General features: G+C 34.9%; 1 protein-coding gene across 8 annotated transcripts; it reads right to left on the minus strand.

Annotated features, from left to right (window-relative positions):
• Positions 1-970: 970 nt before the first annotated feature.
• LOC114377963 lies at positions 971-23,627 on the minus strand. Of its 8 annotated transcripts, XM_028336455.1 has the most exons (20): positions 23,223-23,627; positions 23,027-23,115; positions 22,384-22,493; positions 22,216-22,255; positions 14,759-14,847; positions 14,410-14,476; positions 14,261-14,323; positions 13,546-13,716; positions 13,346-13,439; positions 13,180-13,259; positions 12,983-13,058; positions 12,807-12,850; positions 11,275-11,342; positions 10,476-10,561; positions 10,023-10,180; positions 8,583-9,918; positions 8,169-8,455; positions 5,582-5,785; positions 5,341-5,497; positions 971-1,482 (listed from the first exon to the last, which is right to left on the minus strand). In XM_028336455.1, exons 1-20 carry the CDS (start codon positions 23,332-23,334, stop codon positions 1,181-1,183), a joined length of 3,633 nt encoding a protein of 1,210 aa, XP_028192256.1. In that variant the 5' UTR covers positions 23,335-23,627; the 3' UTR covers positions 971-1,180. The 8 variants fall into 8 exon arrangements, with proteins under 8 accessions (XP_028192256.1, XP_028192250.1, XP_028192249.1 ...); XM_028336449.1 differs by lacking the exons at positions 22,216-22,255; positions 22,384-22,493; positions 23,027-23,115; positions 23,223-23,627 and adding an exon at positions 15,146-15,800 and having other exon boundaries at positions 8,169-8,443; XM_028336448.1 differs by lacking the exons at positions 22,216-22,255; positions 22,384-22,493; positions 23,027-23,115; positions 23,223-23,627 and adding an exon at positions 15,146-15,799.
• Between the last annotated feature and the right edge of the window lie 1,659 nt (positions 23,628-25,286).

Consider the following 25,286-nt stretch of genomic DNA (forward strand, 5'->3'; position numbering starts at 1 on the left):
ACATAGAACCAAGGGACAAGATTTCAGACTATGCAGAAACGAAGTCAGGGAAAATAGTTTTGATGCATTGCCTCATGATATCTTTGTTTTCTGCTTTTAAGTCTTACACTTATATAAAATAAATAGAATTTGCTTCAGATTTTGATCCAAACAGTCTTGCCCAGTCTCAAGGATTCTTATTCATAAGAAAGGAATACGAAAAAAAAAACTGACATTACCCAACTCTATTTGCTGCAATGTTTTGAAAACTAGATTGAGGATTGAACAGACAAAACAAATGGTTTTCAAAAGTATTCTGAGAGATTCACTATAATTTTGTTTTCTTTTTTCACGTCTTAAATACGTAAAACATTGAATCTGTTAGTGATTTTGATCTAGACTTCTATTCCCCTGTCCTCTAACATGTGACGACTTGACTAGTTTCAACGATTCGTATTCGTTATGAAAAAGAAATGAAGGAAATAAAAAAGAGAAATAACATTGCCCAACACTCTCCATGCTGAAATCTCTGGAGTCTGGGTCATGGTTTTTTATGGGTTCAATTTTTTATTAAACTTTGATCAAATTGTATACTGTACGCAGCTTGTTTATGATCCAGCCAGTTCAATGCATATTGTTTTATCCTTTCAAATCTTAAACTCTTAATAAACACAATCTGATCAAAATTCAAATCTAGAATTTTTCAACTTTAATTCACTTGGCCTTCAATAAGAGAATTGGACTAAAATGATAAAGAATAGGCTGTTTATAAGCATTTTTCCATGGGATTTCTTTACCTAAATGTGAAACATTAATTATATAGAATAAGTGTTAATTGTGTCCCAAATTAAGAATTATAGAAATGATTATGTGGTATTGAGGATGTGATTTTAGTTGATACAACGTGAGTGTATATAATTCCTGTCAATAACTCTTGACAAAATTGCCGATATCCATATAAATATGACATAAAACAAAATGGAAGGCACACTTGAATGTAACAAAATTGCATTCATTTCTCTCATTCCATGATGCTTTAACGGTAGAAAAATTACTGCTACATAAATGTGGAGACTTCATTTTGTCCTATCTTGTACAAAACAAAACTCAATCTGTGGACTTCTATGCTATATACAAAAGAATTCTTACCTACGCAAATGAAAATCATTATTTCTAACTTCATACAAATGACGCAGAGGTCTTAAAGTTGCTCCCGCAATTGCAGCACTAAACCCTGCAACGACTCAATCTTTTGACTGAGGTCTTTGACAACAGTAAGGTGCTGGAAGGAAGACTCGGAAGTACCAATATCAGTCATCAAAGAATTAATCTTAGCCTTTGAATCAGCAACTGCTTCCTCAAGCAAAGCTAATGTTGGTTCCATAGTTTTGCTTGGACTTTCATTTGTCAGGTTTTGTAATGGAGAGAATCCTCCACAGCTACAAACACTACCATCTAAGCTATGCTTCTCAGGAGAAAAAATCTTGTTAATGCCTTCACTTCCTTAACAACATCAAAACATTGTTAGAGTGATTGGAAGACGAAATAAATGAGTGCATCAGCCCAACCAGCCCTTGAAACTCTAAGAACTACATATTTGAAGGCAAAAGATCAACAGCAACAAAATTAACCAAAGCAACGCATCCAAAGGAAAGCTGATATTCTAGGTTGGTCTTGTATCAATCAGTAACAGAGAACAAAACATGGAGGTGCAAAATGGGATAGATTACAAATATAATATAAATATTAAATAAAAGAAGGGATCCTCCAAGAGGACCGAGAGAGTGGCTGGATTAGTATACTTTAGCCGGCAAGTTAAAAACCTCAAATTTCTGTTTCCTTTTTCCTATTTGTTATGGATCAATACTGTTAAAACTTACCACCATGTTTTACATGTTCAAAGATTATAGTTCACCACAATTAAGTTTCCAATTTAAGATAAACTCCAGACAATTAGTAACCCATGTCTCTTAATTTCAGCCTATTCACAATATATTCAAGTGATAAACAATACAATCTTCAACTTCAAGGAAACAGAGGAACCTTAGTGGCAATGAGAAGACTTTGGCTCCTCATTCATCATTTTCAATTTCCTCATTGATTTTTCATTTCCATGTCAAGGAAGCATTTTAACCTTAGTCTTGGTTTATACAAACTAGTTTAAGCATCATATTCAACTTCCAGCTGAGGTATAATTCAATTTAGCTAGTACATGGGTTCTATCCGGAGAACTTGTTATGAAGTCCAATGTCAATTTCTTAAAAAATTTAGCATATGAATAAAATAGCACAAATAGAATCCTTGGGGCTTTTCTTATGAACTCTCTTAATGATCCTAAACCTGAACTCCATGTCTCCCTTACATCAAAATGTAATTTTCTAAAGATATAACTGAAACGCATCGTTTCACTCTGCTTTTATATATATATAAAGAAAGAAATCACCTCTTCCCTCAGTTTTTAAAATCACCCAGCTCCCCCCTTTCCGAAGTCCCTTTTCTTTTGAATAATCCACCCTCATCTCTTAAATTCTCCCTCTTCTTCCCAATTTTTCATCTCTCAACTTTTCACTCATCTTCTTCCATTGTTCTAAAATTTATCAAGTTTATTGTATCCTTGTGTCATTCCCAAGTACGAGAATGTGATTGGAATAAAAGGAAATATCACTCATTTTCTTAAATTTTCTATTTGATCTCTTTAAGGTAAAAATTTATAATCCATTGTGTTAAATGGGTATTTTATAGCATAGTTTAGTTATGGATTGTATGAAAAGGGTTAAAAAATTAAGTATTAGGAATTATTGTGGTTTCCTCAAAATCCTAGGTTTGCTAAATTTGGGAATTTTGCCTTATCTCTTGTTCTTTCATGTTAAATGCTTAGATCCTGTGGAAAATGATGTGGTTGATTCTCCCAATTACATTAGAAGGCATCAATTGCTTTCTTTCGAGTAAATAGCTAATCTACATAGCAATATTTTTTTTTTAAATTCATTTAGGAGAAACAAGTAAACTTCAAAATATATTCTTTTGTGATCTTTGAAATTTTAGGAGTACTTGAGAATAAAGATAAATATTTATTTTTGCTTGATTGGAATTTATTTTGTGATTTTCGATAAGGTATTTAAGAATAAATATTGGATTATAGTTTATTTTATTGTGTGTTCATGATTGATTATTATTCGTTATAACAAAGAGATAATATAGCATATGAGTCAATTACTCATAGTATATTTATATTTGTCATTTGCTGCAACGAAGAGATAATGTAGTATGAGTCAATTATAGTATATTTATATTTGTCGCTCATTACAACGAAGAGATAATGTAACCTATCAGTCAATTACTCATAGTATATTTATATTTTTCTTTTGCTCCAACGAAGAGATAATACAGTCTACGAGCTAAATGTCGTAGTTCTATAATTATCGTTAACCACAACGAAAAGGTAATGTAGTCTATGAGCACATAATGGAATGAAAGTTTTATTATAAAGTTATTATTCTTCAATACAAGTTTATATATATGTAGTTCTAAAAATTTTCAGGGGAATATACAATAGTTTCTAAAAACAAGTTGTATTTATTTTGCGTTTATTTAATGTCATTTAATTTTTTTTTTATGTAAAGACTTTTGCTATGTTGAGCTCTCCTTCATGTTCGTTTTGTATTTTATACTCTCACTAAGTCTTTGTGACTTATCCACTTATTTTATTTTATCTTATTTTCTCATATACACAAATAGTGGAGTAGCTAACTTCCTGAGATTTGCTAACTTACCCAAGAATTTAATTATCTTTTGATGGGCTCCATTGCATTTGATGGAGAGTTTTTTTTTTACTCTAGTATAATCCATGTTATCAAATAGCGGCCATGGCGGCGCCATGACGGAATGGCATTACGGAATTTCGAAAAAACGCCTCCAAATAGCGGTGGCGTTGCGGGTTGCGTATCGCGACACCATGGCGGTCATGGTGGAATAGCGCTTTTTTTTTTTGCGCGATAGGTGTCGGGCTGACCCGACCCAACCTTACCCGAGATTCTATTGCAAAAGCGCAACACACAACCGCGAGCACACACAGAACAGAACAGAGCACGAATAGAAAAGTCTCCCGCACGACCAGCAGCACAACAACAACTAACGGCAGCGACAGCGAAGGCAATGCACATGACACCCGCACCTGCACGCAACCAGCAGCATAACGACGATGAACAGCAACGAAGCACATGAGGACGACACACGAGCCACAACGCACAGTATCAACGAACGGCAATGTCGACGATGAACGGCAGCTTCAGTGGAGCGTTTTTCTTTTTGTTGTTTTTTTCTGTTTGACACCTGTTTTTTATGTCTGGAGCTTTTTTTTCTTCCTTTTTCTATTTGACACCCTTTTATATTTTTTACACCCATTTTTTTTTCTGTTTGACACCACGAAGATGATTATGTTGGGATTGGAGAAGATGATTAGAGCCTCAACCTTCACTTTGCACTTTGCATTATGCTTTTATCCTTATTTTGAACTCTTGAATGAGTTTATTTGGTATTGGTACTTGGTTATTGTATGAACTCATGAAACTTTTTAACTTTTTTAGTTTATTTGAATGCAATCCATTGTTTTTTCAATTTGAATGAGTTTATTTGGTGTTGATACTTGATTATTTATAATTATATATATGTATATTTTATTTTTGTTATCCATGACATCCGTCATTTTCTGCTACGTCATCCGCCATATTTTTATGGCGGATTTTTGGCTTTCCGCCATTAACAACATTGGGTACAATGCAACTATAGGGATAAAGGTAGTAATAGATATAGAGAAAATTCCTTTATTTTAAAATTTAAATGATTCTCTCTTATAGATATGTTGATGATGTGATTATGATGTTTTGAGACACTTTGATGATTAGTTTTTATGACCAACATCACTATCAATTGATATGTTGGACAGTATGTCAAGGATCTATGTTGTAATTTGTGGCCTTGATATTTAAGTGTTGGATCGAGACATATATTTATATATAGATTTGTTTGGATGTATGATATGTTTTTACAAGTTAATCAATATGGGGTTTGACCTATTTTTAGAGGAAATTTTGTTGAATTTCCGGTAATCCCTTTTGGATGATCTTTTAATTGTGATTTTGAGTTAGGATTCTTAAACTAATTAGACTAAGGAAATTATAGTCTGTGGCCGGTCATAGTCTAAGAGTGGGTCGTGACAACAGCAATGACTTTGGTAATTGGTAAATTTTAAGTATACTTCCCAGCTGTATGTAAGGCTGAATGATCACGAAAAGCTCTTTATAAAATAAGAACTTATTCCTAATTAAAAGCATTGTTACATAAGAAAATTTGGCAGCATACCTAGGTTGCCAAGCTGATCAATTGCAGACTGGCCAACAGAGCCTTCTAGCTTAAATAGCCGTAGAACTCCAGCTGTTATCCGGCCAGCAGAATCAATTTCAGATTTGCACAGAAAAGTGAGGTGTTGGACCTCTTCCTTGGTTACAACTGCCTCATTCTGTATGGTAAAATCTTCATCACACACAACCTTTAAATAAAAAGAGTCAATGACTACATACTTAAAATATGAAATTCCCATTACCGGTTGCCTTATAAAAAACTTTAGGTTTTCGACTTCCCAATTAACCAATTCATGTTCATTATCCTCAGATAGTATCAAGCTTACTTCAAGATCAGTTCCCCCAATTTTTTCAGTGAATTCTTTAACTCCGTTTACAGTTATCAGTGACATAGGAATGTCCTTTTGGGTGTGGGGCTTCATGATCTGCAGCCCTTGAACTCCAACCTGCAAGTTCGGGATCAACATTTAAAGGGTATGTAAGGGATCATTTACAGGTAAGATAAACTCATAAGATGCAAATAAAATCAACCAAACGTATCTGAGTCATAGCTAATATTTAATATTTCCAATGTCTACACCTACAGTGTTTCATTCATTAAATTTGTCCATTTAATTGTAGGGTAAAAAAAAACTTCCCTACGGATTTTGGCAATACACAAATAAATATTCATATATTCAAGCAACAAAAGGTAATGTAAGGCTAAGCTACCATATACACAACAGAGGATTCATATATAAGCCCCCATTAAGTTGCAATATTGATTGGTACAGTAATATCTTTGATATTTTTCCTATTTCCTTTTTAAGTTATTTTCCCCATTTTTAAGTTTGTAGGATTATCTGTTTAGCCAATTAAAATGAGATTAGAGTTTCTATTCAAAACATACTGAAATATTAAGTTCTTTATCTTCCAAGTTGGTATCAGAAGTCCCAATCTTAGCCTCTCTATTTCCATTGCTACTGTTCCAGTTGTGTCACCTCTGTCTGCCACCACGTCCGTCAATGCCTATCGGCCAACAACTGCACTAAGAGCAGTTCTTCGTCATCACTGGCAACTACCCAAAGGATTGCGGCCATTTAGCACCGCCATGCGCAGCCCCTTTCTCCGGCGCCACCACAGAGAGGGCTGCCAACAACCCTCCCCCCCCCCCTGTTTCAAGGGTTGGTTTCCCCATTGCTCGTCCTGTTTGGGGATTTTCTACAAGCCCTAAACTCTTTTTCTTGGACTAAAACACCCCTAATACCCTCATCTCGTCATGGCAGAAAAAAATGGTCTCCCTGCATCAGAATAATCTATGTTGAGTATTTAAGTGTGAATTTTTCCCTTAGTTCCCATGAAAAAGTAATTGATCTTGTTCCCAAATCCCAAACAAGATATGAATCATTAATTAGACGAGATCATGATCCTCCTAATGTAAATGTACATCTCTAGGTTCAACTTCAAGTTCCTTTGTTTAGTCTACTCTTAAGTATCTAGGTTCTAGAATATTTCAGTTGGTTGAACAATTGTCTTAGTCTTGTACAGATTTACACCAACTCTCCTTGTAATATTGTGTCTATAAATGGATTCCACTTCTTGTACTTAACAACTTTTGAGAAATAATATTTTGTTTGGCTGAAAACTTTTTGCACCAAGGAGGAATAACATATTCACCACAAATAGATGAAGACACCAACACAATTGAGCATCGTTACAACTTGTTGCTTCCTCAATGAAATTCTTGTTTCCGTGATTTGTTAATGTTCTTTATGTTGTCTTAAGTATTGTTTAATTATTAGAGTATTCTTACTCTAATATTAGACATTACAATTGTACACAGACAAATCTATCTGCTAGGCTAAGACTTGGGTATTATGGCATACCATGCCTAAGTCCCAGACAAGTAGTATGGGATTTGTTGGAAATCCCACAGTGGCCAAATTAATATGTATAATTATATAAGTGAGGAGTAACCCTCACCTTACAAGTCGATTTTGTAGAGCTAACTACAGAGAATTCTAACCAGTGGAGGGTTTGGACCAATGAGGAAGTGTCAACGAGTGAAGTGTCGTAGAGTGTGAACCGCTGAGACGTCAGCTGTCAAGGGTGGTGCTATGATAAGGACTTGGGGATTATGGGATGCGTAAGTCCCACATTGAGTAGTATAGGATGCTTGGTGCAGTATTTGAGTGCATGGTTCTCCCCCATAACAACTAGCTTTTAAGGTTGGGTTCCCCAAGTGCTTGAGTGCCTATCATAGGCTGTTATTACTATTTAATTAGACATTACAATTTCCTGTAAAGGTGCAGTAAATATCTGTGATGTCTCCTAAAATTTCTGTTGTAAAGTTCCTAATGGCTATTTAATGAGAATGACTCCAAGTGGGCAGATCAGTATTCCTAATTATTTGCAACATGATTCTTGTGATTTTCTGACAAGATTCTCATTAAAATTGTGCAAGGTAATTGGAATTAAAGAAGGAATCGCTCATAGAGGAAGATTGACAGAACCCTTGGCTGTAGCCTGTGGATTGGTTTTGAGCTCTATATACCATGTTAGAGGTCATCCTGGAGAGAAGTTAGAGAGATTAGAAAGATAATCAAAAACTGTATGTCTGTTATTCATATGTAAGAGCTGATACAAGGTAAATAGACAGATATTGAGCCAACTGTGTTCAGTTACAGCTGCAGAGACTAACAAACTTCTAACTACTACAGAACTGATGCAACTGTCAGTGTCAGCTAAGGGTGATGACATCATACATGTACTGATCAAACATAGCTATACATATACATTAACACTTACACACTGCATCAAACTTGAAGAAAGAAGGATGGGTGTCTTTACCGTAACCAGTTCCACCGGATATGGTTGTATTCTGCGTGATTGTGATTTTCTGTCTGGAATATTCTTTGGGCAACTTTTTGCATTTACTCGCAAGGTATGGAAAGTTGTGTGCCAATACCTCTCTTCTCTTTTTACATCTTCATGGACTGAGAACCACCATCTTTCAGCCATCTCTTGAGCACCTTCGAGAGCAAATAACCAGTCTTTCAACTCTATAGTTACATCCACAATATCTGGGTTCTTCAAGTTTGGAAAACTGGTATCTCTCCCTTCTCCTGCAGTTTCAACTGCCGTAAAGGTTTATAAGAAAACTATACTTAGAGTAACAAACGAACACAAGGAAATGATATAACGGTTTACTATATATAAAGCAAACACACCAGCTACAGAAAATGAGAGGAGACTGTTTCATACCATTTTCTGAATTATCAGAAATCAGAGGTGTTGCCTTAAAAAGTTTTGCCAATGGTCCAGTTTGTAAGTTTTCCAACCCTTTAGACAGACACTTCCCTGGACCACCATCAGGCCCTAGTATTCCAAATCGATGCAGGAGGGCCTCAAAGTAGTTCACTCCCCCGCCAAGACGAACACCAGATACAACAGCTGAGACATTCAAAGTATGTGACTCCATGTCTACTATACAAAATGGTACGACATGCACCACACTTATGTCCAGAAATGGGTATGAATGAGCATTTCCATTCAATAGTTCTTTTTTGTTATGCACCCAGAAAACAGGTCTTAGTTTTGGGTATCCTACATCACTTATTGAGGGAACATTTTCTACGGTACTAAAATATGAGTCCTTTTCACATGCCAAGGGCTCCTTGGAATCCACACAATCTATCACAACTCTCTCCCAATTTAAAGTGGATGAAACAACAATAGCACCACCTAGGGTTCTGTGAGTGGCACTAAAAGACAGATCATCTCCGACAAACTGTGCTAGAGGCATTCCCTCAGCATTCACAGAAGATGGCTCAAGAAATTGAAGTTGGAGATTTTTTAATGTCAAAGTTACAGATGTGTCACTTGGTATCTTGTCCATCAGCTTTCCACTAAAAGATTTGTTCCTGACATCCTTCAATTGTTTCTTTTTTCCAGCTATTTCTATTTTCTCACTAACTCTCCCAAAATAAGCATAGAGATCCAGGACAAAAAATAACTGTTCAACTGAAGTGTTGGATAGATACTGTTCACAAGCAATACCAACCCTCACAATACCCCCTGGAGGAGGAACCTTTAACAATGGATTTCCATCAGCAGTTACCATAGCTACTTCTATGCTAGCATCTCTTAGATTAACACACCTCCACAATCCAGCAGTCCATCCAAGAGAATTCTGATGACCAAGCTTGCCAGTACTTGCTTCCAGAGATAAAGTAAGCTGGGATACTCCAGCAGTCCACTTCTTCTGACTAGCATCAATAGGTTGATCCTCCCAAAGACAGAAGCAAGCAGGATCCTTCTCGAGGTTCAGTATTTTCAGTTTCAATGAGGGTGAATCTAAAAAGAAAAGATTTTCAATATGAAGCCTTGCTCCAGCAAAGGAAGTCTTGATTTTATTGTCCATATTGGTTTCAGAATTATCCAGTTGGGTCTTATCCAAGGGAACTGTTAGATCCAGCCCCTTGAGAGTGAAAATAAAAGATTTTACTGAGAAATCTGGTAAAATGTCACCAGGATTGACAACAATACCATCAGCTAAGAATGATGATATCGTCAGGCAGGATTCTTCCTGCAGGTGAATCTGGAAAATAAAGAAATATCATCAAATAACATAATTGGCAACAAAAATATAAATAGACGCACTTACGGGCCATTTGTTAAAAGAACTTGTACAAAGCCACGCACCATAAGAGGTTGACAATCAATAACAGTTTGAGAAGCAAAGGATGGTGGAAGTGGAGACGGCACGATCTGAATGGAATGGAGGCATATCAGAGGAGTTCCCACAATTGATAGCCATTGCTGTTCTCCTAGAGGATATATTGGAGGGCAAAAACTTCTAGCTGCCAAAAGAAAGAATAAAAAATATTAATTAAGTAAACATTGTCATTGCCAAAATGATATATTCTTCTAAACAAAACCTGAGGTAAAAAAGATTTAAAATTTGATACAGTGTTTGCATAAAACTATTTTACATTATCATGCAATCCTGCCACATCATTTTTAAAAAAATATTACTCCTTAGGTAATAGATAGTTGTTATTGTAGTCAAACTTATGAAATTACTATACGTCAATAGATGATAGTGCACAATTTTTTACACTTAATTGGATCGGAATTAAATTCATAACTTAATACCAAATGCTGGCACTTGGAAAGCATCTCCGGTAACAGATTGCATTGATGGTTGCACTAAGGTAGATGGAGGAAATGAAAAGGTGTCCCTGCATTTCAAAATACAGATGATACAATCTGGTTACATGATAACAATGTTAGATTCCATCTTGGCATTAAGTCAAACTGCCCAACATACACATATGTTGCACTTCAAGGATTGAGGTAGGTGACGTAAGACTTTCCATGCCAACCCCTCCCCTCCCCCCTTTCCACAATGCCTACCAAAACAAGCGATGCCTACTAAAATAGGCAATACACGGAGATGGGCTGTAAAGACTCTGATACAATATTAGATTCTATCTAAAAACCAATTCACATTAAGTGAAATTGTCCAACGGATATATAAGCTGCACCCCATGGATTGAGGCAGGCAATGTGGAGCTTCCCAACAAACAATAACTACTATCAACTCAGAAAAAAAACTGCATCATTACAACTATCAAGGACAACCAAAACAATCAAGTACGCCATATAGCAACTCCTTGAGAATATTAGATACTCTTTCTATTTCTTTTCCCCTTCTCAATTGCATTAACTATTCAATAGTCAAACCAGGATATCTAACCACATAAGCTGTTATATAGGCCGCCACTGATTGCCAATGTTTTCAGATTATTCAGTTCTCAGTTTCACTTAATTTATGTTGAATGAGGAAGATATAAATAAGACAAACACCTGAACTGGCACTAACAAACATGAGAACAAACCACTTAATCCTTTCGGTAGTAGTTATAGTTATACAGGTAGAGCACAAAGACACCTTAAAAATAGTCCTGCAACTGTAATTCTGGTCAGGTTACTGTCACTATCTCCTTCCGAAAGACTGGCCTGCAAAGATAATCTATCAAACAGTGATTCTTTCCCATTGAAAGCCAGACATACAAGGCATGGCAAAGGGACTACAAACAAGGCAACTTGACATTGATGAGAAGACAAGAAGTGTATATTAGTCAATGGCATTTGGCATTTCAAATCAGCACGTGCAGAATACACAAACCCATAAATCATCAAAGGAAATAAGCACTAAAAGGTGCTTTCCTCTCGTTTTTCTTATGAACACTTAGTAACTTAGCTGATAACTAAGTTGTTTGTTTCAAGTAATAGAAAATTATTCCTGGGAATCTGGGTTTGGGAATGTAACATTCCCATGTTTGGTACAAGTTAAAAAATTATTCCCAGGCATTGTTTATTCTCAGTAATCTATATCACACATATTTTCCTCTCTTTTTATTCCCATGTAAAAGGGTGGGAATCCAATATTCCCGTGGAAATGGAAGTTATTCTCAGTAATCTATATCACACATATTTTCTCAAATTTTGATAGGTCCCAGTACTCATTTAATAAATCTCTTTTAGTTTTGTAGTTTTCAATAAATTTCAGTCAATAATAGAATGTGTTAGTAGCACTTCTCTTAAAATAAATTTAAAAATATTTCAAGGAATGATATCTAGTTACCAAACACCTTTGATAGGCATAATATTCCTAGTATAATTATTCCCAAGAAACAAAGGCCCCCTAAAGATTTAAATTGATCATGCCAAACTCACATAGACAATATAAGTGTATTGTGTACAATTTTCTATTTTGCAATTGCTCTCTCTTATTTCTGAATCATTTAGACACGCCCACTGGTATTAGCTAGGGTTGTCTCCAATTTTTTTGCTCAAAGGCCCAATGAAACCCCAAAGGATGTATACTGCATATCTTTTTATCTTTATAAACTAATTTGTCTATCTATTTATCTATCTATCTTTATAATTAAATTTATCTATCTGTCGGTACACAGAAGCTGCAGAACAACTACTATTAGGTATAATTGCTTAAAATATTGTCAGTTCTTTTCTACCTATAAGGTATGAGACTAACGAAGCACCAATGTTGAAGAGTAAAGTTTAAAATTATTGAAAAAAATATCTCAGAAGATCTTCCAAATATATTGTGGAATCTATCAGTAATCTAATTCAAGAAGCAATCTCCAGAGTTGTTTTTAATTTTATTTTGTTTCCTTGTTAATTAGGGTTAGGAGTCTTTTTTATCGGAAGGCTTGAGCTTGTACCAGTAGCATTACATTAATAAATGGCCTAATTCCAAATATAAATATGGACCAGTTCTTTGTATTTTAAACATATACCTATCAATCTAATATCAAAATATTTAGAACCTCCTTGTTCGTTCCTCTTTTCCTGTCTAAACCTTATAATTTCTACAAGTAACCAGTACACATCCAAGAAGAAAAAGAAGAAAGAGTACATGGAGGAAGAAACGCAGAAGAACATTATCAAGAAAATTACCCGAGAAAAATAGAGGGACTGCATTAAAAGCTCAAGCTGGAACTCTGCAAGTTAATGCCACTAGTAGAATTACTTTGCATGCTCTGTTTACATATAAAACTAATAGCTATATGACATTTTATAATGATTAAAGGAGATATAAATCAACATAACAATATTAAAGGCTAAAGACATACCAGCGTCTTTAATGCAAAGAAATATGTGGTCCACAACAATTGAGACAAGAGAACGCCCAGCAGCTTCAGTTGATCGCTGTCATGATTGTATCAGAAATTGACAAGACTCAGCCACCCTAAATGATATTAGATTTTTGTCCATAAAATACTACTGAAAAATAGTTTGCTAAAAGGAAGAAGTTAAGGCAATATGAAACCTGCTGAGCCTTGAAATCCACATTTCCCCTATTTAGACAGACATATAATCCTGTTATAAAGCGGAGAAGCGCACGCAGTCCTGTTCATATAAGTTATATAAACTTCAGACCTTTTATATCAACTCAGTATGGATACTACAGGCCAGACAAGTCTTCTTGCAGTTACCTGGTTCACTTAAAGCGGGGCAAACAGCTTCTGTGACATGTAACTGAACCTCAAGCCCAAATGGACTGTTCAATTCAGTTCTCTGTATCGTTATCTAGTAAATATAAAGTTCAGGCCGTATTTCATGAGTCATGACACATAAAATTCTAGAAGAAAACAGAGTATTCATTAAAACTGATTGGAGGAACTATATTCCTTACATATGCTTCTCCTGATATTCCTTCTATAAAACGCTCACCTCCAAACAATACCCGCTTTGCACCATCCTCGTCTCTCAGGTTTGCTCCCTCTTGAGAGCGGCCTAAAGTAGCATCCGTGAACATGTCAGGATGAGGCAAAAGATCAATAGACAAAGATTCCCATTCTAGTTTCTGAAGAGAGGGAGGGAAAAGTAAGAATTATTATGCAGTAATAAAAATATAAGTAACTTAACATCCTCAATATGGAGAAATCTAGCAGAAACACATTCTGATGAAAGGAGAGATGTAATATATAGGAGCAATATAAAGACAAGTTAATCATCCCAATAAGGTTCTGTTTATTTAAGCTTTTGAAAAAATTGATTTTAAGAATGTATAAAAAAAATGATTTATATTTCAGAGATTTTATGTAAAGCAGCTATTTTTTGTTTCATTACATTATAAAATCCACTTTTTATCAAGGTAGGTTATAATTAGAGTTTTTCTTCAACTGTTACTCAAATTAACTTCTCATAATAATCAGAAATCTAATTTATTTATTTATTTTAAGATTTTTTATTTGTTTCAAAAGCTCAAACAAATACAATAAAATTCTTAAGTGAACTTTGTTTCAAAATAAAAGTGAACTTTCATGACAAAAATCTCAAACGTACTGACTCTAAAGGTTACAAGCACAAACAAAAAAAAAACATAAAAAAGAAAGGAGGTATAGTACTTTGAAGACGTATATATACTTCTTATTACTGGAGAATTCCCGTGCCTCTTTAAGATTCACAACCTGATAACAGAATTAAAAAAGAATCAATAAACTTGATATTCAAGTGCCCAGACATTTATTGCAAGAATGAGTCTCAATATAGTTACCTCCCAGCTTTCATTTGTGGTATACAGTAAAAGGTTGTGTATGGTGATAGATGCCATAGGTGGTGTCCTACAAACAAAGACAGGGAATAGGCATGCTTATAAATAGATTTTGGGTGAAATTTACAGCAGTCTTTGAGTCAAACAGATATTGTCCAACAGGTCTAAGCCATAAGTTACCCCATAGAACCACCCAACATCTGTGCTAATACAGTAATATCAATTTTCAATTTATAGAGATCCATCCATAATCCATAATAAGTTAATAACAATTGAGAGTGATTGTAGAGCATAAATGTACTGAAGAAGTTACCCAGTTACCCAGTTCAGAGCATTGGTAAGAAAAACTTACCATGTTGCTCCCCCTTGGCGACTAGCACTTCCACGAGTTTCAAGTAATAGATTAACAGTATCAATTTGTATAGTCATTCCATCTGCAATCTGGTGGTTGTCCACAGTGAATAGTAATTACCAACATTCAAATTATATAGGCTTAAATATATTTTTAATATCTAATATATATCGGAATTTTGTATTTAATTCCTGATAGATTTTTCCTTCAAATCGACTACTTTGATATTTGAAAAGTTTCTTTTTAGATCTCTGTGGTCATAACGTGGTTTGTGGCGACTCATCAACCAAATAATATTTGTTTCAAAATAAAATTTAAATTTTTTTGGCAATTAAGAACCGTCAGAATTAATTAAAATAAAAAATAAATAAACTGAGAATCCTCCACCTCACTCGCACGCTTGTGAACTCGCCCGACTCGCCGGCTGAACTCAGCCACCACCAAGTTATATAGACTCTCCGGCAGCATCGTGAAAGTGGTTTCGCTATCAACAACCACGTCGTCGTCGCCTCTGCGGTCCACCCTCCGCAGCATCTCTGGCGTCGGAATAGTCCTCTTCCCGACAGAGATTTCGGTGAGTCCGACGCAGTAGAAATAAGAATGTTTTGGATTCCAGAGCATGGAGATGTAAACAAACTCAACACGCTCGCCGGGGTCATCATAGCTGCCGAGAATGAGTGGACTTGGTTTGCGAAGTCGTTCTTTGTCGAAAGAGTGAGAAACCAAGCAATAAGACAAAAGGTTACCGAGTTTCGGAGATAAGGCCGCAAGTTGCACAGTGAGGGACAGTAATCCCTGACTGAAACCTACGATATTGGTGGGTTTGGCGAGCACAGTGTGGCGAAAGATGGTTGCGGTGGCAGAAGCCCACGATGGTGGCGGAGTGGGGGCCCACCGCAAATCAGTGCCGACGAAGACGCAGAGGATGCAGGAGTTGTTGAAGGCGGCGGCACGAGAGAGGAGGTGGTCACGGAGGAAGAGGAAGGAGAAAGAGAGGAACTTCTCCTTAAGAAAAAATTAAGATTTGTTTCTTAAAAAAAAATCTATTTTGAAATAAAAACTTAGTTTTGAGTAGCCACCAATATTGTTATATATTTAACTTCATTACTTAACTAATATTAAAGATCCAGAACAAAAAATTTTAAATATCAACACGATTCAAAGGAACATTTTATCAGGGATCAAACACAAAATTAGAGTATATGTCAGGAATCGAAAACATATTTGAGTTTATATCTATCTCTATTGACAAGTGAATAATATTTGTCATGAAAGACCAATTCTTAACCTACTCTTTTTTATACTTAGTCAAATAAATAATAACCTCTTCCTCTAGACCAACAAATTACCTCTTCCTACATCTTCATTTTTAGAGTCAATATACAATTTAATCCTTGATAAAAGAAGCCTACGTTGATTTGGTCTCTAAAAGTTTTCATGTATAAAAGTTAGTCCTTGATTATGCCAATTTCAGGATAAATTAGTCCTTCTCTATCAACTTAGTGCTAAAATCTATCAACTTCAAGACAATTTAGTCCCTAAATTTGCTAACTTAATCACAAATTTGGTCATGTTCATTTTAAAGGACAACTTTGCCATGAAATTAACAAATGCAAGGACAATACATGCAAACTTTTATAGATCAATCAATGCAATTTCAAGGACAAAATTATATAATTACTATTATTTTTATGTTATTGAAAATTCTCTTGGCAAGTGGCAACAACATCAAGAGAAGGAAAAAGGACAAAATGACAAGTCTCATGAAGGCATGAAGTGAATAAATCAAATTCCTTCCAACTGAGTTACAAAGAGTTGTTCCTTTTCTCTTCCTCTCATTCAATTGTGAAATTTTACTACAAGCATTGTATGATTAAATTTAATAGTATATTTGTTGTAATTTTAATATTTATTTCAAAAGAATTTTCTTAAAAAATATTTAATAAAATGGACAATTATGACATTTAAATTCAAAATTTGAAATTCAAAGTTCCTATTAATGCCAATAAAAGTGGGAATCAAGAGGGGAACAATGGCAATTATAGGCTCATAATTAGTGATAAAAAAAAGTTGGTTGATGATTTTGAAATTGTTTTTGAAAGGAGATGAGGCTTATTGTTTTCTGGCTTCTTTTTGTTTCTATTAAGTTTTCTCCCTCTTTACAACAACTCAATCATTTTTCTTTGTGAGTTTTGTAACTTTAGCTATGATAAGGCGTTCATGTTGTATCCTGGTTTGCGTGGGAGACTGTGGATAAACCTTTTAGGTCAGTGACTGTCACACCTTAGGAAGTTCAACCACGTTTGTGAATTTCGACTTTAGCAACAACAATCTAAAAGGTTTATTTCATGGTTGATGCCACAAAACCTATCAACAATGTCGATGCTTCCGACCCCATGCCACCAACAACAATCTTTGCTAAGTCTTTGGTCAACGTCTCAAAAATTGAGGTCTTCAATGGCCAAAGTTTTCGTCACTGGCAGGAACGAGTTCACACCTTGCTAGACATGCATGGAGTTGTCTTCGCTTTTTTCACTCCCAAACTTGATGCCTCTGTTGATGCCAATCAACTTCGGCAATGGGTTCAAGCCAATAAGATATGTCGTCACACTTTGTTAAGTGCCTTGTCTAATGATCTTTTTTTATATCAACTGCTTCTACAAGGAATTCAAAGAGATATGAGACTCTCTCATACTCAAACACACTGCCAACGACGTGGTCAGACAAAGATTCATCATCGCCAACTACTACCCCTAGACCATGAACGAAGAAAAAGTCATCAAGGTACAAATCAACAAATACCACAAGTTGTTGGAAACCCTAAAAACTGAAAACATCTTTTTGCCTGACGAGTTTGTTTCTGAACTCCAGATTGAGAAGTTGTTAGAGTCCTAGACAGACTATAAACAACAGTTAAAGCACAAACACAGACAGGTGTCACTCCTAGACCTTATCACCCACATTATCATTGAAGATACAAATATGAAGAAAAGTGTTGCAACAAGGACCAAAGCAATGTCTTCCAAGGAAAACACGATACAAGACAAACCATTTCATAAGAGGTATGCCAACAAAATTTATCACAATAAAAAGAATAAGTACAAATATAATAACACATGTGTTGCTCCTTCTAATCTCATCCTATGTGCTCCTTCTTCTAATCCTTTTTTCAAGCAAAAATGGAGCTTGTTTTGTTTGTGGGAAGTTAGGACTTTTGCTCCTCAGTGCAGGTACAGAGTTGTGAGAAATGACAATCCTCCTAAGCCTAGGGCTAACCTGGTTGAAGGAGATGACATTATTATTGCAGTCATTTCTAAAGTGAATGTTGTCACCAATGTGAACAAATGCGTGGTAGACTCAGGGGCTATCAAACACATTTGTGCTAATAAGAGTATGTTTACCTCCTACACTGTTGTGGGGGATGGAGAAGAACAAGTTTATCTTGGTGATTTGAGAACTACTCAGGTTCAAGGAAAGGGGAAAGATCTTCTCAAGCTCACATTTGGGAAAACACTGGCTTTGAATGATGTGCTACATGCTCCCTCTAGCAGAGTTAACCTTGTTTCTGAAGCATTGTTGGGAAAGGTTGGCGTAAAGATATCCTTTGAGTCTGATAAGATAGTTATGACTAAGAATAATATATTTGTAGGGAAAGGTTATTATGATCAGGGTCTCTTTGTACTCAATGTTTCTGATGTGATTAATGAAAATGCATCTTCTTTTTCTTACTTGATTGATTCTTATGATATATGACATGCTAGATTAAGACATGTTAATCCAACGTATGTTATGAAATTGCAACGACAAGGTTTAATTAATATGCATGATAAAAAAAAGTAAGAAATGTGAAATATGTGTTGAATCAAAATTAACTAACAAATCATGTCCTTGTGTACAACGTAAAAATGAACTGCTAGGCTTAATTCATTTTGATCTTGTTGATTTAAAACAAACTATGACAAGAGAAGGTAAAAGTTACTTTCTAACCTTTATAGATGATTACTCTAGATATAGTAAAGTTTATCTAATTAGACACAAAGATGAAATCTTTGATATGTTCTTATCTTATAAAGCTAAAGTTGAAAATCAATTGAATAGAAAAATCAAGAGGCTAAGATCTGATAGGGGTGGTGAGTACACTTTCTTTAATGACTTTTGTGAAAAGGAAGGTATAATTCATGAAGTAACTCCATCATATTCACTCGAGTTAAATGAATTAGCTGAAAGGAAAAATAAAACCCTTAAGGAAATGATGAATGTTTTACTTGTTAGCTATGAAGCACGGACACTCCAACCCCATGTCGTGTCTGGTATCCGACACGCGACCGTGTCAGTATTCGATACCGGCACGACACCCGTACTACGTTCTATATTTTAGACATTACAGGTGTCCACGTGTCCGTGTCGTGTCCGGTGTCCGTGTCGGTGCTTCATAGCTTGTAAGTTCCTCTACTCCTAACAACCTTTGGGGACAAGCCCTCTTGATTGTTTTTTTTTACAAAATAGAATTCCACATAAGAAAATGGGTTTAAGGCCTTATGAGTTATGGAAAGGATATCAACCAAACCTTAAATATTTGAGAGTGTGGGGGTGCCTAGCCTAAGTGATGTTACCCAATCCAAAGAAAAGAAAAATAGGATCTAAGACTTCTGATTGCATGTTTATTGGTTATGTTGAACATAGTGCTACCTATAGATTTCTAGTTCTTAAGAGTGATATGATTGAGTGCGACACCATCATGGAGACTAAGAATGCCGAATTCTTTGAAGATGTTTTCCCTTTGAGGTCTAGGGCTAGTTCCAGTGTCGTTTCTAGTCTTGAACAACTAGTTGAAACCTATAGTGAACCTATAAGCAAGGATTTGAGGAGAAGTAAAAGACATAGGACAAAGAAATCTTTTGAAGATGACTTTTATACATATCTTATTAAGGATGATCCCTTAAGTTTTTTAGAAGCTATTAGTTCTTCATATGAAAACCTTTGGGAGCAAGCCATTAGGATTAAAATTGACTCTATTAAAAGTAATAATACATGGACTTTAGTAGATCTTCCTAAGGGTCCAAATCCTATTGGATGTAAATGGATCTTTAAGAGGAAGTACAACCTTAATGGATCTATAGATAAGTGCAAGGCAAGGTTGGTTGCTAAAGGGTTTACTGGGAAACCTGACATAAATTTTTTATACCTTTGCACATGTTACAAGGATTTCCTCCATTAGGATTTTGATAGTCTTAGTTGCAATCCATAAGTTAGTGATTCATCAAATAGATGTTAAGACAACTTTCTTGAATGGTGATTTAGAGGAAGAGATATATATGAGCCAACTTGAGGGGTGTGTAGTGGATGACCAAGAGAACAAAGTCTTCAAACTTTTGAAATCCCTATATGGTTTAAAACAAGAGCCTAAACAATGACATGAAAAATTTAATGAGACTTTACTTGTTGATGGTTTTTCTAGTAGTGATGTTGATAGTGCATGTATACAAAGTATGTGATTGATGATCATGTTGTTTTTAGTACATGCAATGATATAGTTTTTAAAACTAAATCTTTCTTAGCATCTAAATTTGATAAGAAAGACATGGGTGAAACAAGTGTTATTTTGGGAGTTAAAATTATAAAGAAGGGAAATAGTATATTACTATCCCAAAAGCATTATGTTGAGAAACTTATTAGAGAGTATAAATATTATGACTTTAAGTCAACGAGTATCCCTTATGATGCTAACTCTCAATTAAAGAAAAATAGAGGAAAACCAATTGCTTAAACTCAATATGCCCAAATCATTGGGTTTACTGCATTTGATGTACTTTTCTAGACCTGATATTGCATATGCAATAGGCAAATTGAGTATATATACCCATAGTCCTAATTAAAACCATTGGCATGCACTTGTTAGACTCATGAGATATTTGAGAGGTACCACGAATTATGATATTGAATACAATAGATTTGCCGCAATACTTAAAGGGTATAACAATGCTAACCGGATCTCTGATTCAAATGAGACAAAATTCACTAGTGGTTATGTGTTTACTCGTGGTAGTGGTGCGGTAGCTTGGAGATCATCTAGACAAACTATTATTGTTAAATGAACAATGGAGTCAAAGTTTGTTGCTCTAGAAATGGTTGGTAGCGAGGCTAAGTGGTTGATAAACTTCTTAGCTAACATTTCATGATTCCCAGTCAGCGATAGTTGTGACTAAGAATAAAACATTCAATGAGAAAAGTAAACATATACAATTGAGACATAATGTGGTTAAACAACTGCTAAAAGATGGAACAATTTTCATAGATTATGTGAAGTTAGAAGGAAACTTAATCCTTTGACAAAACCCTTAGTGAGGAATATGATATTAGAAACATCAAGGGGAATGAAACTTAAGTCACTTAAAAACAAACAAGTGATGGTAACCTAACCTTTGTGATTAGAGATCCCATGAAGAAGGTTCATATGGGTAAAAACAAGTCATTTGTCAGTTATGTTAACACTTAAATTGATTTCTATCAATTTTCTTTTAGTCTATGGTGTGAGAAAGTGTTATGATTGTATTAATGAGAGAATAAACTTTGTAGTAAACTTTACATGTTTGAGAAAGCTTTACATCTTATAAAGCTTTTAATGATTTTCATATCCCTTATGGTTGGTGTATGATTTGCAGCATGCACTTGATGAAATCACCTATGTGATTGTCAGATGGGATCGCTTGCATGAGATCTTGGCAAGATCTCTAGAGCACTCATAAATACCGGGCACATGCATGACCTAGTAGTGCAACACACCGATAACAAGTGTCTTGTGATTGGTAGACAAACCATTATCACATGTCGAGTATTTTTTGTTCATATAGCTTGCTACACCAACAACACTATGTATTAAGTCCTATCAATCTAGGTCTGGTTCATATAGCTTGCTATATCAGGTCTGATGCATTACACCTCATGTTGACCAATAAATTTTCTTTTATTTATTAAATGTAATTTATTCTTTTAAAATATGTGGGGGATTGTTGTAATTTTAATTCAAAAGAATTTTCTTAAAAAAATTAATTAAATGGACAATTATGACATTTAAATTCAAATTTTCTATTAATGTCAATAAAAGTGAGAATCAAGAAGGGGGACAACAACAATTATAGACTCATAATCGGTGATAAAAAAAAGTTGGTTTGATGATTTTGAACTTGTTTTTATAAGGAGATGATGCCTATTGTTTTTTTACTTCTTTTTATTTCTATTAAGCTTTATCCCTCTTTACACCAGTTCAATCATTTTTTTTTGCAAGTTTTGTAACCTTAACTCTATGTTAAGACGTTGCGTGAGACACCAATTTCAGGTCCATGACTGTCACACCTCAGAAAATACAACTGTGTTCCTAAATTTCGACTTCATCAACAACAATATGGAGATCACTCAGTCATACAAATCTATTTACACTTAGAGATGAAAGAGTCAACCTTATCAGCAAAACCATAGCCGCTACCCTTTGTGGAGGCACTTGATGGGGAACAACTGTAAACAACAAAGTAAGAAGCAAGGAAAAAAATAACTTAATAACAGAAAAGGCATCACTCAACAAGAAGATTTCTTAAATATAATAATTGGCCAGACACTAAATTCATTACCTGGGTTGAGTTTCAGATGGCTCAAAATCAAAATTCTCCTCAAGAACCAAATTGAGCCTATCAATTTGCACAATGATTGGCTCTATCTGTACATTGCTCACGGACGGAAGCTAGAAAGGCACACACAATGGACTCAATAAGAAACCATAGAAACTCATTTGAATATATAAAAGCAAAGGGTTCGGTTCGACCCAACCAACTTAACCAAACCAATTAAGTTGGCTAAGTTTTCTTCTTTGAACAGATTTGACCCAAACCAAACCACGTTTATCAGCCCATTTTACTTTGAGTGAACATTAATATTAATTCCTAAATTACAATCATCAGTCGTTTCGTTTTAGTCCCAGTAATTACGAAAAAAAATAGAAATTGGAAACTGCTATTAATTCTAGTCCCTAACATTAAGACCCATCAGTTTAATCCTGACTTTGGCAACATTCAATCATTTTAACCTCTGACTTTTGTACACATTAATCAATTCGTTAAATTCAGAGAATAAATTAACTATGCTTTTACAACATCACCAGATTCATAAGTTTCATAAGCAGTTACAAATTCGAGGTTCATTTTAACTAGCGCATTGTGATTCCAAGAAACCAAACATCAAAAAGACTCAAATCAGTGAGAGTGAAAATCAACAAACCGTGATCTCCAATTTGCCAACTTTGGCAGCGGTGACATTGAGCGCGGGCGGGAATCCAACGCTGGAATGCAGTACATCCCCGTTCAAATCTGAGCACAAAACACACAAGAATTCCAAAACCAAGACCAATCCCAATCATGAAAAAAACCCTAATTTGAAAGAAAAGAGGGAATGAAATGGAGAATGGAGAATGAACCTAGATTGTAAAGCTGAACGGTGCGACCCTGCAGCTTGAACTGGTCTCTTGAGAACGATTTGAGCCAGTGCTTGAGAGTGTACTCCAGAGCCCTTCCCAGGATCGACTCCATGCCTAAGCTTCGGATCCAGCTTCGGGAACGCCTCGAACCAGAAGCTTCAGAAAAACGCTCTCCGACAATTGCTTTACTTACAGCAGATCGTGGCGTAGTGTGTAATAAAAACGGCAAAAGGGAAAAGGCATTGCTTAATCGGGTTTGGGTCGGAGAATTCGGGTCAAAGAGAATTTGATTTTTTGGGGGGGTGTGAAAATGGAAAAACAGTGGGTGTGGATGGGGGTTGTTGCGGCAAAATTACGTGCCGGAGTGTGCGGTGAGGGAGGAGGAAGAAGGTACGTGTGGCACGAGCGAGTGGGAGTTAGTTAAGTTTTAGCGGGAGAACGGAGATAGCTTCGGATTAAAGGCTGCCAAAACTCAAAAGTCAAGATTCGGTGGGGCCCTACCCTTCTTTGAAGGATTCGGAAGTTAATTATGGCCATGTAGTATAATAAAATATTTCAAGTTTAAGAGTTTAAGTTTAAAATGTAATGAATCACTTAAAATTTATTTTAATAAGTGTTTCCAGCATTATATAATAAATCACATCAAATTTATATAATGAATTACTTAAAAATTATTTTAGTAAGTGTTTTCTAACATTCGCTCTTGAAAGGATTATGTAGTTCATAATATCAAGTTTATAGTAAGGCACTATCTTATATTTATAATTATATTAATTAAATATATACTGTGAAATATTCCTTAATTCTTGTATAATTAAATATGATGATACTTGTATAATTAAATAGCACAAGTTAAATATGATGATTCTTCTTGTTATTGTTAATAGAAGAAATTCGCATGCTCTTTCAATATCTTTTAAAATAAACTAACAATTTGATCCTTAAAATAATTACATTACTGACTTGAAATTTAGTTTTTGAATTGATCTCTCTCTACATTGTTTAATTTCTAAATGGCTAAATGATCATTTGGTTTCATTTAACCTCTTGAATGTAAGAGCAGTGACAATTTAATCCTTAAGAGAATAAAAATTTTAATTTGATTTATGAATGTGTAAAAAATATGATAATTATATCTTGTTGAATAATTTAATAATAAATTATTCCTTGAACTTTACAACATAATATCAAATTCATCTTTATTTGAACATTACATCGACAAAATTATCTCACAAAATTTACCAAGTAATTGCTACACTTTTTACATATTCAAAGACTAAATAAATTTTTTTATTCTTTCATGGACTAAATTATCATCCATTTACCCTTTCAAAATTTATAAAACTCACCTCTTATGTGGGTTATAAAGCTCTCATTTTCAGTATTTAAAGCATTTGTATATCTAAAACTCAAACTTAAGACCACTAGTTAAGTTGGAATAAACTCATATTGGTTGGTACATGCGCTCGATGGTTTTGACTTTAATGACTTAAATATAATTTTGGTCTTTAAAATAAATATTTTATTTTTGGTCCCTAAAAAAAATTGCCTAACTTTGGTCTATGTAAAATTTGTTTTTTTTCTTGTTATTTTGTTTTATTCCTTCTAATATAAAACACAAATCTAGTTGTTGGGTTGCAAATCTAATATATAAAGGGTGTAGATTTGGTCGCAGAGATTGCAATCTAGAAGCAAAGGATGTGGATCTGGGAGGGAAAGTTCTAAATCTTGTTTGGAGAAGGTGTTGGCACTGGCGGCGAGACACAAAGAGGGTGGTGGAAGATGAAGGTGAAGAATGATTGGATCACAGAACGAAGAGGTTGGTGGAGAGTCTCAAAGATTTGTGATCCCAATTTCGTATCTTTATCACCTCTCTTCTAGCAATCCCAATTTTGTATCTTAAAAACGGTCATGTTTAGTTGATGATTTCTTCATCTTTGATGCAAAATTTTAAAAAGAAAAATGTTAGTGTATGGTTAGAGAAGTTTTTGTCTAGTGATATGTGATTTTGTGTTGGGAGGATTAGATTGGATGTTTATCGGTTGATTTTTTTTAATGTTCTTA

This window comes from Glycine soja, chromosome 12 (genome assembly GCF_004193775.1).
Source record: "Glycine soja cultivar W05 chromosome 12, ASM419377v2, whole genome shotgun sequence".
Taxonomy (NCBI): Eukaryota; Viridiplantae; Streptophyta; class Magnoliopsida; order Fabales; family Fabaceae; genus Glycine; species Glycine soja.